Genomic DNA, 13231 nt, shown 5'->3' with positions numbered 1-13231 from the left:
TGTTTATTTTTCGTGTCGTGTTGACAGAAGGCCCTCTCAACCAAATCATACTGCAGTGACCTCATTGTTTTTTTGAAGATACAATAATACCTTGGATGCTAGTTCATAGGTACTGTGACAAACTGCTTTGGTTACATGTAGTGAAAACCTTTGACCGTCTTGAACCTATGGTAATAATTCCTTGCCATTATTACCACTAATTGTGAAGAAATCTACATTTAAAATTGAACAGTTTTGTAAAAGGTCATTATACTGTAGATGCATGTACTAGTCTGTCCTTCAATGGAATTATATTGTTGGCTGTGTTTAAGTGTTGTTTGATAAAGTATAGTTTAAGTATTGTGTAAGAGTTAATGTATGCAGAGTAAAACATCAAAATGTTGCAATATTGCTTTTTAGACTATCAATGAATTCAAATGTGTTGCTGGCAGTGATGAACCAATAGAGAATTATCTGCCAACTCAGCTGCTCTTACAAAACGTTTTCGCCTCTTTTAGCTTATTTGGGTTTTATAGCACATTGACTGTGTTGTTCAGTTCCACCAATCTAATTAACGTTAGGCAACTTTCTTCAGCTCTGATACGTGCTTCCTGACCAGTACCAGCAATCAGCTGGTGAGGAAAGCAAAACATTTAGAAGGCAAATTTTTTTCTCAGGAGTTGTTTGAGACCAAACCAGAACTACAAAGATAGTTAATATAAGACTTGCATTCATCAGGTGGACTCATGACACCAAATAAATATTGATGTTGCTTTGTGTCTGCTGAATGTGTAAAAAGCTAATTGTTAGCTAACACATTATAGATATGACATTGTAAGAAAATCATGTCAGAGCTGCATGTCTTTCAGCTTGTTCTAAAGTTATATTGCTCCAAAATGGCTAAAAAAGCAATTAATGCAGCTTAAAATATAGAAACAGTACATTGTTTCTGATTGGTTGCTGATTAATTGTTGCTGATTAATTTAACATGCTGGTCAGCATGTCATGACATATGAAAATGTTCTGTGCAAGCTCAACTAGCTTGGAGTGAGATGATTCAGGCGCTCTGGACATTCTGAATTGCGATCAGATGTTTCCAACAGTGGCATAAATGAACGCACAAGTCTGTAATTATTTCCAGTTGCCATAGCAACATTACAACATGGACAGTGTTATGATTTCATTGAAGTTAAGGATCAGATGTAATTTTTCTTCTGGTTTCAGTCCCACCAGTCCCGTGAGTCATACATTTGCAAAGCTCAAAAGAAGAATCAAACACAGTGTGTGGCGCTTATCTTAGACTTCTTTGTAACAGATGATCATTGGGTATTCTCAGGAAACAGGAATGGTTTTTAAACTCACTCCACTTTCTAGGTTTTGCCATTTTGGCTCACACGTTTCATTGTTTACTATGATTTTGTAGCAATGTCTATTGTTGCACCTGTTTTAAGTCAGTCAGTATAAATGAGTCTAACATCTAAACACCTAACTGGTAAATTAGAGAGTAAATTACTGTCGAGGACCATCCTTGGAAAGGAAAACAATGAAGCTGTCTAATTGCATTTCTTGAGACATTCTCAGGGCGGGGCTGTGTCAGAGAGAGCCATTTAGCTCATTGCTCTGTGTTGCCCAGAAAACCACATGTTGCACACATTTCCTCCTTCGTTTGTTTTCTTCGGGCCAGAAGCTTAAACAGTTTATCAAGTCTGACTGAAAGTGGGCTACAAATGATTGTGCTTTTTCAAATTACATATTCTGATGATTGTGTCGGGTTGCTTTCCATTGCTAGGCAAAGAAAAAAAAAACAAAGATGAGCTTTCAGGAATGCTCTTGGATGCTTAAGCCTGTCTGAGGAGATATGGCTGAATGCTTCCGTGCTGCGCTCCCTGTGGTAAATCTTCAGACCTTTAAATTATTTATGTGAAAGGGCCTAATCTCATTTGGAGATAAAAGTGCAGCCTACGTAAACTGACCCAGTATTTTAAGAGTAGCAAGATCACAAAACAGTGTGAGTCAAATATGTCTAACTGGAACCCTTCACTAGTGCTCAGCATCTTTGACTGCAGTGTTTTCTGATTGAGACAATGAACCAGACCTCAATTAAAGATGAATGTGAGGAATGTGAAGAATTCCCAGCAAGCAGGAATGCATCCCTGCTCAGAGGGGGGTTGAGTTGATGCTTTGAATGAGCAACTTTACTGAGGCATTGAATAAGAAAATACTAACAAGGTGCCCCAGGGAAAAAAAAAAACTGCTCAGACAGTTCATGTCAGCTTCTTCTGTATCTGTGATAATTTGTTTTTCACCCATAATGCAGCTTGAAGTTTGTGAATGTCTTTTTCAGCAGGTCGTGTCAAACTGCACTCAGTGAACTTGCGGGTAAATAGTGTGTTTGGAACAATTTGAGAGATGATGTATTCATCGCTCATCCAAAAAGTGTGTGTCAAAAATGCCTTGTGCAATAAGCAAGCCTTGTGTTTATTGCTTGAATGGCTTGTGCAACAATGACAGAAAGTCACAGTAGTAACTAATAACTGGTAGCAGGGGTGAAAAACATGCTGAGCTGTATATGTATATAAAGAACCATTTCCCATCTATGCGTGTGTGTGCTTGTGGGATTCTAATTATATCTCATATACCTCAGTCTTAAAGTTCAAATTAATGTTGTGGTGGTAAAAAGTTTGTGAGTCATAATGAAACATATAAATTTTTCTTTGCTGTGCTTTCACATCACAGCTCAGACAAAGATGAGCCACTGAGGACACATTATGGAGTAGATTTAATGTTTATATTGTATATTAAGTGACTACGTGAGTTTAAAAATGTTCCTGCCGGCATAACTGGAAGAACAACATGCATCTCTGTGTCAGCAGTCATTCCTTTGAGTTGACTACACAGGCCCTTTTTTATTTCAGGCCTGTTGTACTTCATTATTTTTACAGCTCCTTTTTATAGGCATGGGATAATGAGAAGAATGCCAGTGATGTAGCGGAGTCCTGGAGCGGATGAAGTTGTAAGTGTATGTCTTCCTGTTTGCACAGATCACAAGGCTCACATGACTTGCGGAGATGCTCCTGTATACAGATCACGTAGGGGCTGTATAGATACTGGTTGGATTAAAGGAAGTTACTATCTTCTACAGTGTTGCTGAGATTTCAAAATACCACTGCGCTTTATGCAATTTGTGCTATAAAGGAAGTTTTGCTCAACGGCAGTCTTTGAGTTGTGTGAAAAATTACTTCATACTTTTCAATCATAATGCAGGAAATGTCCGCAACAAAACTGGAGTTGCTTAACAACTTAAACTTAACAGAGAAGTACAGTAAATGCAACACGAGGAAGTATTTGAGGAGTTTAAAATAGTGCTCTGCGATGACTTTTGTTGTGATTTGGCGCTATATAAATAAAAATTGATTGAAATACTAAACTATGGTTAGATCAGCATTTCATGAGGTCTTGACAAGTCATTTCAATCAACTACTCCAATCCTTTAAACATGGGAAACAAATGCGTTTATTAACTATAGTGCTATAAAGGCATACAAAAGAAACGCTTCCTATTACCTGATATTTAAGCTTCCTGCAATTTGTCAAAGGAAATAATGTCAGGATGCTCGCCATTTGATTATGTCATCTTGGCAACAATACAAGGACCAGGAATGTTCTGGAAAGTAGAGTCTATACATAAATGCATTGCTGTGTTATAGATTGATTATACATCTGTTGTCTATTTTCCTCATCAGTCAGATGAAAATTTGTCAGGACAGGAGGACACAGGAGTGTTGTATTATGAGGAAATGCAAAAAGGCCAGTCAGGAAGACCCAGCAGCTGTCGGCACTCAGGAAAGGGAGTGTGAGCCAACAAAGGGAAACCCCAATGAGATGTTTATGGCTACGGACCATGACAAAGGATACAATGCACTAGGGTTGGCACTTAGAAAATAAAAATCTAGTTCTAATGAAGATGTATTTTGTTCAAATTAATTTGAATGCATCCCATTTAGCCTTACCCTTGACTACAACGTAGAAGTGATGTTCCACTCATTTGTGTTGCCTCACCTCAGTGACAACCTAACAGTTGACTCATCAGATTAGTTGTAAAGCAGTTACATTTTATAAAGTCTTATTTTATTTATAAAACACTAATCTTTATCCAGTACTTGAATTGGAATAAAAAGGGACCCAGTACATGCATGCATAAGAATTATGATTTTAGCACACCTTATGTTTTTTCACAAACAACTTGGTCCAAATACACTGAAGGTCCCGGTTCAAAACTATGAAGTTGATAAGCTTAAATTATTGATGAGAATGAACGTTTAACTGGGAAAATGCAACTCCTGATAAACGTGATCAGCTAGATCCTTTTACTATGGACGATGTATCATTCTGTTGGATTGGATGGACTACAAACTACAAAACCATCAGTCCACTTGTGATTGTACAAAGTGGAGTTCTTTTACTCACAACAATCCTTGTCTGAGTATACACGCCAACTTACAGAGAGCACATAAACCTGACAGCAAAACAGCCAAGTTTCCTTTTGGCTTGTCATCAAGTTACTCATGGCATTAACGTTAATTAGCGACAGCTGATATGACCTTCGGGGTTTGTCATTTTACCCAGCGAAAGCCCTGAAAAGTGGCAGTTCTCAGTAATAAGTAACAGTTGGACAGAAATCGATAATGCCTATAAATTTTCTTTATAGCTCAAATCATTTGTTTTTCACATGTTTAAATAATTGTTTGATACACGCAATACAAAGTGATATCTCTACAATGCACTGAAGGATTTAGATCAGTTTTGTTTATGGTCCATTGAATCACCTCATTGGATTCCTGGATGTGATTTTACCCCTTCCTCCCCAACCCTCAGTAAATGCAATAAAAGTAATTCCCTGTTATTTCTGTTCTTTAAGCAATCCCTGTTCTGATTGAAAATGACAGCTCATCTATGCCTAGCCTTGTACTTACTCACTCTTCTTTTTAAGAGGAGGATTCACACTGATGAGTGCCGCTCCCTAGTAACACTGTACGAGCTGCTAAGCTCCTGTAACATGAGCTAGATAGTTGTGATATATTCTCTTTGGCTCCAGGGTCTGTTTTGCCACGGCCAAGCAGACCATTTGATTTGTGACTTTCATCGCCTTGGATACTCCATGTGTAGATACTTCCTGAACTGAATTAATAAACCATGTTTGACACCACTTGACAGATGCATGATAAAGGCGTTGACCTTCAGTGCAACCTCTCTGCTGCCCCTCTGAGTCGTTATTTGTCAAAAGCCATTTGATATCTCAGAATGCAGCACTGGCTGGTACTGAGACTATTGATCAAGGGTAGCTAATGGAGTGCTGCGCCATCATTTGTATGAGCATGTCTTATCAGATTGCAGTACAAAGTCACTTACAGTAGGAAATGGTAACTGAGTTGCTCTTTGAGGAACAGTTTATTTGTAGGACATTGCTAAGGGCAGCGGCGACGGTGCTTGCCAGAATTTTGCCATCATAGATCTTTGTGGTCACCATGACTAACACAGCATTGTGCTAAAGCAACCCGACATGTGAAAGGCAGGCTCTGTCTTAGCAGCCTTGAGGCTTTCAGAGTGGCCTTTCTTCTCTCAGCAGAGCGATGGGCTGTTGTCAACAAAGCCAAGTCTGTTCTAAAGGAGCAGCCACTTTATCAAGCTACTTCACAACACAGGGTTTCCACACTGCACTCTTGGATGGTAAAAGAAGTGTCAGTGTTTCCACTCTAGACGTAAATGGTAAATGAGACTGTCAAACAGTAGCGTGGTATGTGACAACTTGGAAGAAGATGACACTGAATCAGTGAAAGGTTTTAAAAAGAAGGTGGAAGTGAACAACTGCCCTTCCTGTGGTTTGCCAGAATCTATTCAAGGAACAGGATATTTGTGTTGTGGTCTGGTCGTGGGGCCTCAGCTCTGATTTAAGAATGAGTTGAAACTGGGCGTCTTCAAGTCATCTCTTCTCTCTCCCGTGTTTACAGTCTTCACTATCAACTATTCAAGAGCTGGAATGACTTAAAATGTTGAGTCGATTAGAATAATCAATTAGTCGACAGAATTTTTTAAAATTAAAAATCCAATAAGTCTATCATTAAGCAGAAGCGGTTGCTGCTTTTCTGTTTCATGTTATTGTAAATTGACTGTCCTTGGGTTTTGGACAGTCAGACAAAACAATTTGAAGATATCACCTTCTCTCTGGGACCATGTGATGGCTGTTTTCACTATTTTCTGAGATGCTACAGAGTAAACATAATCAACTGAACAAAAAATAATCAACAGATGAATCAACAGGTAAAAAAAATCTCAAGTTGCTGCCCTAATTTTGAGCTTGGTCAGTGTTGGTATCATAAGTATGTGGTCTAAAAACTGGACGGAGGCTCAATATAGCGAAGAAAGCCAGGCTGCTTGACAACAGCAGATATGAACTTGGGTCACAGTTCTATTTTTAAAGGGAATTGTTTGGATCACTGTTGGGCTGCGGACTGTTTTTGAACTTCAGACAGCATGAAGAGGCTCCGGAGGGTGGAGGGAAGAGGAAGACAGCAGTGACCTGTTGAATACTGCAGTATCAAGAGACTAGACTCTGCTTGGTTTCAGACACTCCTGCGTGATACTTTAAGGAGAATATGACTCAGCGCTCATTAAATGCAGCGCACACACACAGCTCATGGCCTCCACATTGTTGGTCCATAGTGTAGTCAATCTTTCTTCTCTCTTCTGCTCAGTTTAGGTCATGTCTGAACTTGACTTCATCTCATATAAATCTTGGTGTTGTTAACAATTCTGTTGAGATTTTTTCAGGCAGAACTGCAGATCAGTACCTTGTAAAAAGTGTCCATAATGGTCAAAATGCTGTTACTTTAGGGCTGAAACTAATTGATATTTTCATAATAAATTGATCTATAAAAATTGTGCTCATTTATCGAGTTATTTCACCTATAAACTGTCAAAAACATGACAATATCACAAGCTGCCAGAATCCAAAGTGGTGTCTTAAAATGACTCATCTTGCCCAACCAACAATGAGAAAACCCAGATGTATTCCTGAAAAAAATGTTGAAAGGCAAGAGTACTACTTAGTAGTTGATAAAGGACTTTAGTGGTAAACTGGTTATAATTGTTATCAGATAGTTTGACTGTTCAACAACAAATCAAAATATGATGTAACTTAACATGACACAGATGAGACGAAATACACTTAAACTGTCTGAAAGGAAACTTGCACTCAGATGCGGCTTACAAACAGCCTCCCTAAGACAGACAAAAAAAATTATCAAAAAGATAACCACACAGTGCAAGTACAACAAATAAAAACATTGAACACCAACACAGAGCTGCAGAAGATGTCATATCTAAAACAAAAAAATTGGTTTAAAACATGTGCGACTTGTTTGGATTGTATGTTGTCTGAGGCAGGACAGCGGTATTAGCTCCTGCAAGGAGGTTACTGTTTTCTGTAGTGTTGGCATGGCTGTAAGGTCATTGTGCTACTTCCTTCCCCCTCACTTATATTTATGTTAGTACCCTATATCCTTGTCTGTAGCCCTGCTGCCCTTTAGCTGAACGGGACAAGCTTCAGTTGTTGTTGGCGTTTGTACAGAGCCACTCATGGGTGGAATGTTAGGTTGGCACATGTATGCTGGCACTTTGCTCTGCGATGGACTGCCTATGCTAAGCTCCTTTTTTAGTTTGGCACAACCTTTGGCCCTAATTTATAATCCCTCAGTTACTCAGAGTCCCTCCGAGTCCAGTGAAAAGCGATTGAGGAGATGGATGCCTGCTCTGCCCCATTACAGCCTCCACGTCAACCATCTGGAATGGCTCTGCTACTGCTTGTAGACTTACACATCAACACACTCTCTGGGATTGCTCACCATAGCATCGAGACTACATCACAAATAACCAAAATATAAACATAAACAACTTTATATTTTTCCAGGAGGGCTGCTTGATTACTTTTTGATTAACTGATTAATTTTCAAGTCTACAAAATATCAGATAAATGTGAAAAATGCCAATCACAAGAGCCTTTCATCTTCAAATTGTTTTTGTCTGACTAATGGTTTAAAATCCGAAAGACAGTCAGTTTTAAACTATATAAAACAATACATTTTTACATTTGAGAAGGTGGACCTCGTATATCCTCAAATAAAAGACGGTAGTCAGTTAAAAGCTTGGTCGCCCATAACGGCTGAAGGTGTGGTCGACATAAACAAATAAAAGCCCCGAAAACAGGTCGGGGGAAAAATCAAGGGTGGATAAACTCCTGGTCCCTGTTATAAAATGGTGCATGCCAGTTAAGCATGAATAGTAGTTACCTGAATGTAACTCCAGTTCTATGAGTACATGCGTAGCCCTCTAGCCGACTGTCACAGAGAGGGGAGGGGGACGGAGGAGACGCAATATCTTTTAAATACGAGGATAACAGTGCATATTTTAGTAATAATGACAACAGCGACACTACATGAGCAAGGGTAACCAGGGTGACGAGGATAACTTCGCTAAGCCAGCGAGCATACATCCATGAACATGCTATGCGCATGCTACAGCTAAATGGTGCCCTGCCAAAACATTCCCAGTGAAACTCAAGCACTAGAGTTATTGTTCCGCATGTTGGACTAAGTGGATTACCAGTAATGCAGTAACAAAAATTTAACAGAGCAAACATAAGCAGATCAGAAAAGAAGAAGGCTTCATACTAAAATATAAGCAAATATACTTATCAAACAGAGGAAATTAGAAATAAAGGTCTCTCTCTAATATAAGCCTGCTTCCAATAAAGGCCTGGTACCCTCTGCAGGCCACTATTTGAGGAAACATGGTAGTTTACCTAACAGTTTCTCTAAATTATAAAAATTAAGTAAAACATGCCAGTCAATTAATCACTCAGCACTTGTATAATTTCTGTTTTATTGTCTAAAATGAATATCAACTAAACTTTGGCAGGCGTATAGCCTTTCACTTAACAGGTCCAAGGTTGTGCAGCAAAGTTCAGCATGTGTGACAGTGAGGTGCTCATTCATGTAGTTTATATCTGTTATAATAATAATGTAAAACATAAAAGAGAGGGTTTTACATCTCCCTGTTGGGCAGTGATTCAGGTCTTTTAACCCTGCCGGTGTGATCGTGTCCCGGTATGAACGCGTGCGATCCCTCACCTTTGGCAGCTCGAAGTGGGTGAATTGTGTCTCCCAGCAGAGCTGAGGTCATGGTGGGGGAGATGAGTCATTTTGGAATTTGAGGGAGAGGAGGCGTTCAGCTGCTTTACACATTATAACTGCCTGGGCCTGGCGTCCCCCCAGCAGCTGCCTCGCTGAAATAATGGTTGGCTGTACACGTAACAGGACATCGATCTGGAAAACTGCATGATTAAAGATAAAACTCCCTTAGGGGGGAAGTTGTGGTAAAAGAGTTTTTACTCATGCATATGACACGCTATTGATGTATAAAATGAGAGCTCAAGTTGCATCAAATCTAAAATTTAAACATTACTGAGTCAGTACAAGTCTGCCAACTCCTCTGAAATGTAAAGCTGGAGATTTAAGTGTTGACTGATACAAAATCCTCATGACTGATGAACTAGTCATTTGGGTGGGGGTGTCTCCTGTCTCCACTGGAGTCTGTTTGACCAACCCTGGTGCAGCATTACCAGTTTGAAAATATGATAGCTAATTAGCTAATAATAATAATAATAATAATAATATAAAAACAGTTTGAAGTTAAAGTATTACTTCTTCTGTAATGCTATTTAATAAAGACATTTCGGGGGTTTGTTTAAACTCAGTAGTAAAATAGTAGTAAAACACTTAGTAAACTAAGTGGAGTGTTCAACCTGAGTCATAATTCATTACAAGTACCCCAATATGAGAGGACAATGGATGAGATTGAGTCAAAGAAGTCCATCGAATCCATTTGTTTCTGTATTACTACACCATGGAGCACTTTATCATGTGCTTTAAAGCTGGTTTGCTGTCGATTTAGCCCATGGTTGAATTAGAATGACCAGAAGAAGTCTGAAGCATTACAGCAGTTTAACCTTGTGCACTGATTTAGAACTGTGGTCAGACAGACTGTCTATATACTATATTTGAGTTATACAACTGTTACACAATTTTAACTGACACTGCCCACCCCATCAGAAAGGTGTATTTTCTGTGGCGATGTTATATGCTAATGCTGTCAGCTGGCAATGCTCTGATGAGACATTCAAAGAAATAAAACATTATGATGTTGGATGTTGTTAAAAGTCGGATTCAACTAAATCAGTGTTTAGCCAACAATCTACAGTTTTGAAGAATATAGTAACAGTAGTACATGCAGTTGACTGAGATCAGCACATGGCATGTCTTGGTGACACACTTAGCCAAGATATGCAGCACATGATCACAATATCCAAATCAAATTAAAATTTAAAAAAAGGCAAACACATCCAAAATATAATCATATATCTATCTAAAACCATGTACAGCAGCCAAAAAGTTAAATCGTTTGATCTCAGCTCTTTCTCTCTGTGTTTCCGTGATCTTACCATATTCACCGGGGTTACCTGCCACAGTTTCCCCCACTAGTCCAACCACTTCTGTAAATTGTTGTATGATAGGTATAGTGGTTGTACAACATGTGTGTTGACACTGTATTGAACCTGTGATCTGCACAGGATACCCTCCCAAAACTTTGTCCAATGCATGTTGGGACAGGCTCCACCCCCACACCCCCATGACCCTGAAAGAGACGAAACAAAGGGAGTGAATGAAAAGAAGGGGAAGTCAACTTACTGAATAGCTTACTGAATAAGTCAAACTGAGCACTGGTTTTAGAAAACAGATCAACATGTATTAGCTTGTCCCCAACTTGTTAATCAAAACTGTTGGCATGAATTGTCACAAAGTGAAAGTGAGATGAAATGTGGTAAATCATTGCTCTGAAATGTTTTACTCATAAAGAATCTTTGTTTTTTCAGGTGGGGAAGGAGACTGTACAAACCACAGAGGACCAGATTATGAAAAGGGACATGCCACCAGCTTTTATCAAGTAAGCACAGAAGGATCTCTTTTCAAATCTGTAATTGATACAGTGACAAACTTAGATTATATCATTCTTTGAGTAAGTGGAACCCACTAGCCTCTCTTTGGCTCTCTTTCTCTCTTTATCTGTTGCAGTAATGGCTGGTTGTGCCCAAGCAAAGGTCAGACATGGCATGTTAAGTGCCTCAGAGTCTTGGCCTGGTGTAACATAAATACTTTTTCTGCCCAGGGAGGAGTTCCTTGTCCTCGTACATGTCCATAAGAGCTGCTGCTGCTGCTTTTGATTTATGTTAAAACATGAAAAAAAGTTTAGATATTAATGTAGAAAGGAGGAGAGATCTACATATTTAATCAATGTATTTGTCTCCCTGGCTGACTCCACATCAGCTTAATCATTAAATTGTGCTCAGCTGCTGTCTGTACATATGACGGTCTCTCGCCGATCCTTATTAAATGAGAGACTACAGCCTAGGAGGGAGAGGCTGGACCTGGGAGCCCCCCAAGGTCAGGGATGAAACGCATTGGCAGGCGCAGGTCGTCAAGCTCAACACATTTGGCGCCTCGAAGTCACATCGTCACCCTGTCGTCATCCATCAGCACATGTGCTGGAATGTGTCTCCTTCACTAAATATAGTGTCTGTCGGGGTCCGGTTAATGCATGGCTGTTTCTTGCTAGTGCACGCTGAAGGACACTGCTAGCTGGCTCTGCAAAGACACACACACACACACACACATCAGCCTTGATGTCATACACATTAGCCTTTATCCTTCAAGAGATTTGTTCCCACAGAAGAATTGAAACTGAGCTCTTCTTGATTGCCTTTTGCAACGCCTTAAATGTGGAAAATAATGTTACCCTGTTGCAAAAGTAGGAAGTCAGTATACTGTGGGAACTGGAACATGTGTCGGTTCTTGGCTCGTTGCCTGTTTCTATGTACAATATGACTGTTATGATACCACACAGGTGGCATGTATAACGCTGAATCAAAGGACTGAGCCTGCAGTTTTTGGTGCTCTGGAGTTCACTGAGTGCATTACACACACATACACACACACACCCAGGTGGCCGTTATCAATCATTTACATTTCTGTGGAAGCAGGCGTTAAATTGGGCCAGTGCCAGCCAGAGTGGAGCTCCACCTCCTGAGGTCCAAATTGCATCCTGAAAGCAAGTTAACTTCTCTGTCACGAGCTGGATACTCATGCTGCAGATGTGCATTTAGTTAAAGTCAAGCCAATTTTATTTGTATTTCCCAAAATCGCAAAGCATGAATTCACTTCATAGAGCTTTACAGTCTGTGTGCAGCCTCTATCCTTAGACCCTTAACCATCAAAATAGTAAGAGGTATGAAGTATGCCTAATTTTTAACATGGTCCCATTAACTCAAGAGTTAACTTAAAATGAAATGGCCTATCCTAGGCTTTTTTGACAAAAAATCCTAACTCAAGGCCTGTTTACCAAATTTATTTTGGAGCTTTCACCCTATTTTTGTGAGCTGATAAAAGAAATCTACTAAATTTTTTGTCAAACTACTATTTCTAAGGTTGAGAATGAACTTTTAGGCTCAGTTCATTTGGCTTCTTCATGTAGTATCTCTTCACGGAAGTGACAATACCACAACACAGACACAGCTTATGTTGTGAAATCATCATGTTTTCATGCTTCAGTAGTTCCCTGAATAAATCTGTAAATCCCTTAAATATCATCAAATAATGGACTAAAAGTACAAAAACCTATATTGTACCCCTTTGAACCATCAATTTGCATTACATGGGGAAACACCTGCTTTTTTGAGGAGATATTTGTTCAATAGAAACTTTACAAAATCCCCTTCTGATTCTGTTAAAGATAATTTGCTTAGTATAGAACAAAGTTTATGCACAAAGAAATCTGATAATTAGTCACATCATGCAAGCAGTGCTGTAGCTTGTTGTCACAAACACAAGCTGCAAATTGTGCACGCATAACTTGTGGTACAGGAAGGAAATTACTGACCATAATGTTAGGATGAGTAAGATTTAGACAAAGCTGTGAACATGGCACCATGAGGTGACAACTCTGTGTAAATGGTGTTTTGGTTGATCATTTTTCAGTTAAATGATTCTGGTCATTTCTTGGTTGTTTTTGATTAGAACTAGTTGCAGTTACAGTCCAATGTAATCTAATCTTGTCAATTAATTTATTTGAATCTCTGAAATCCT

The 13231-nt window shown here is 39.2% G+C and overlaps 1 protein-coding gene across 1 annotated transcript in view; it reads left to right on the top strand.

Annotated features, from left to right (window-relative positions):
* Positions 1 to 13231, top strand: part of LOC121886861 (vinculin) — a 29842-nt gene that overhangs the window by 2588 nt on the left and 14023 nt on the right. Inside the window, exon 2 of the mRNA XM_042397203.1 lies at positions 10966 to 11036. Coding sequence (XP_042253137.1) covers positions 10966 to 11036 — 71 coding nt within the window. The remainder of the gene's footprint in view (positions 1 to 10965; positions 11037 to 13231) is intronic.

Source organism: Thunnus maccoyii, chromosome 20, assembly GCF_910596095.1.
Source record: "Thunnus maccoyii chromosome 20, fThuMac1.1, whole genome shotgun sequence".
Taxonomy (NCBI): domain Eukaryota; kingdom Metazoa; phylum Chordata; class Actinopteri; order Scombriformes; family Scombridae; genus Thunnus; species Thunnus maccoyii.
The sequence above is the reverse complement of the archived record's forward strand: the minus strand, read 5'-3'. Positions and strand labels throughout refer to the sequence as shown.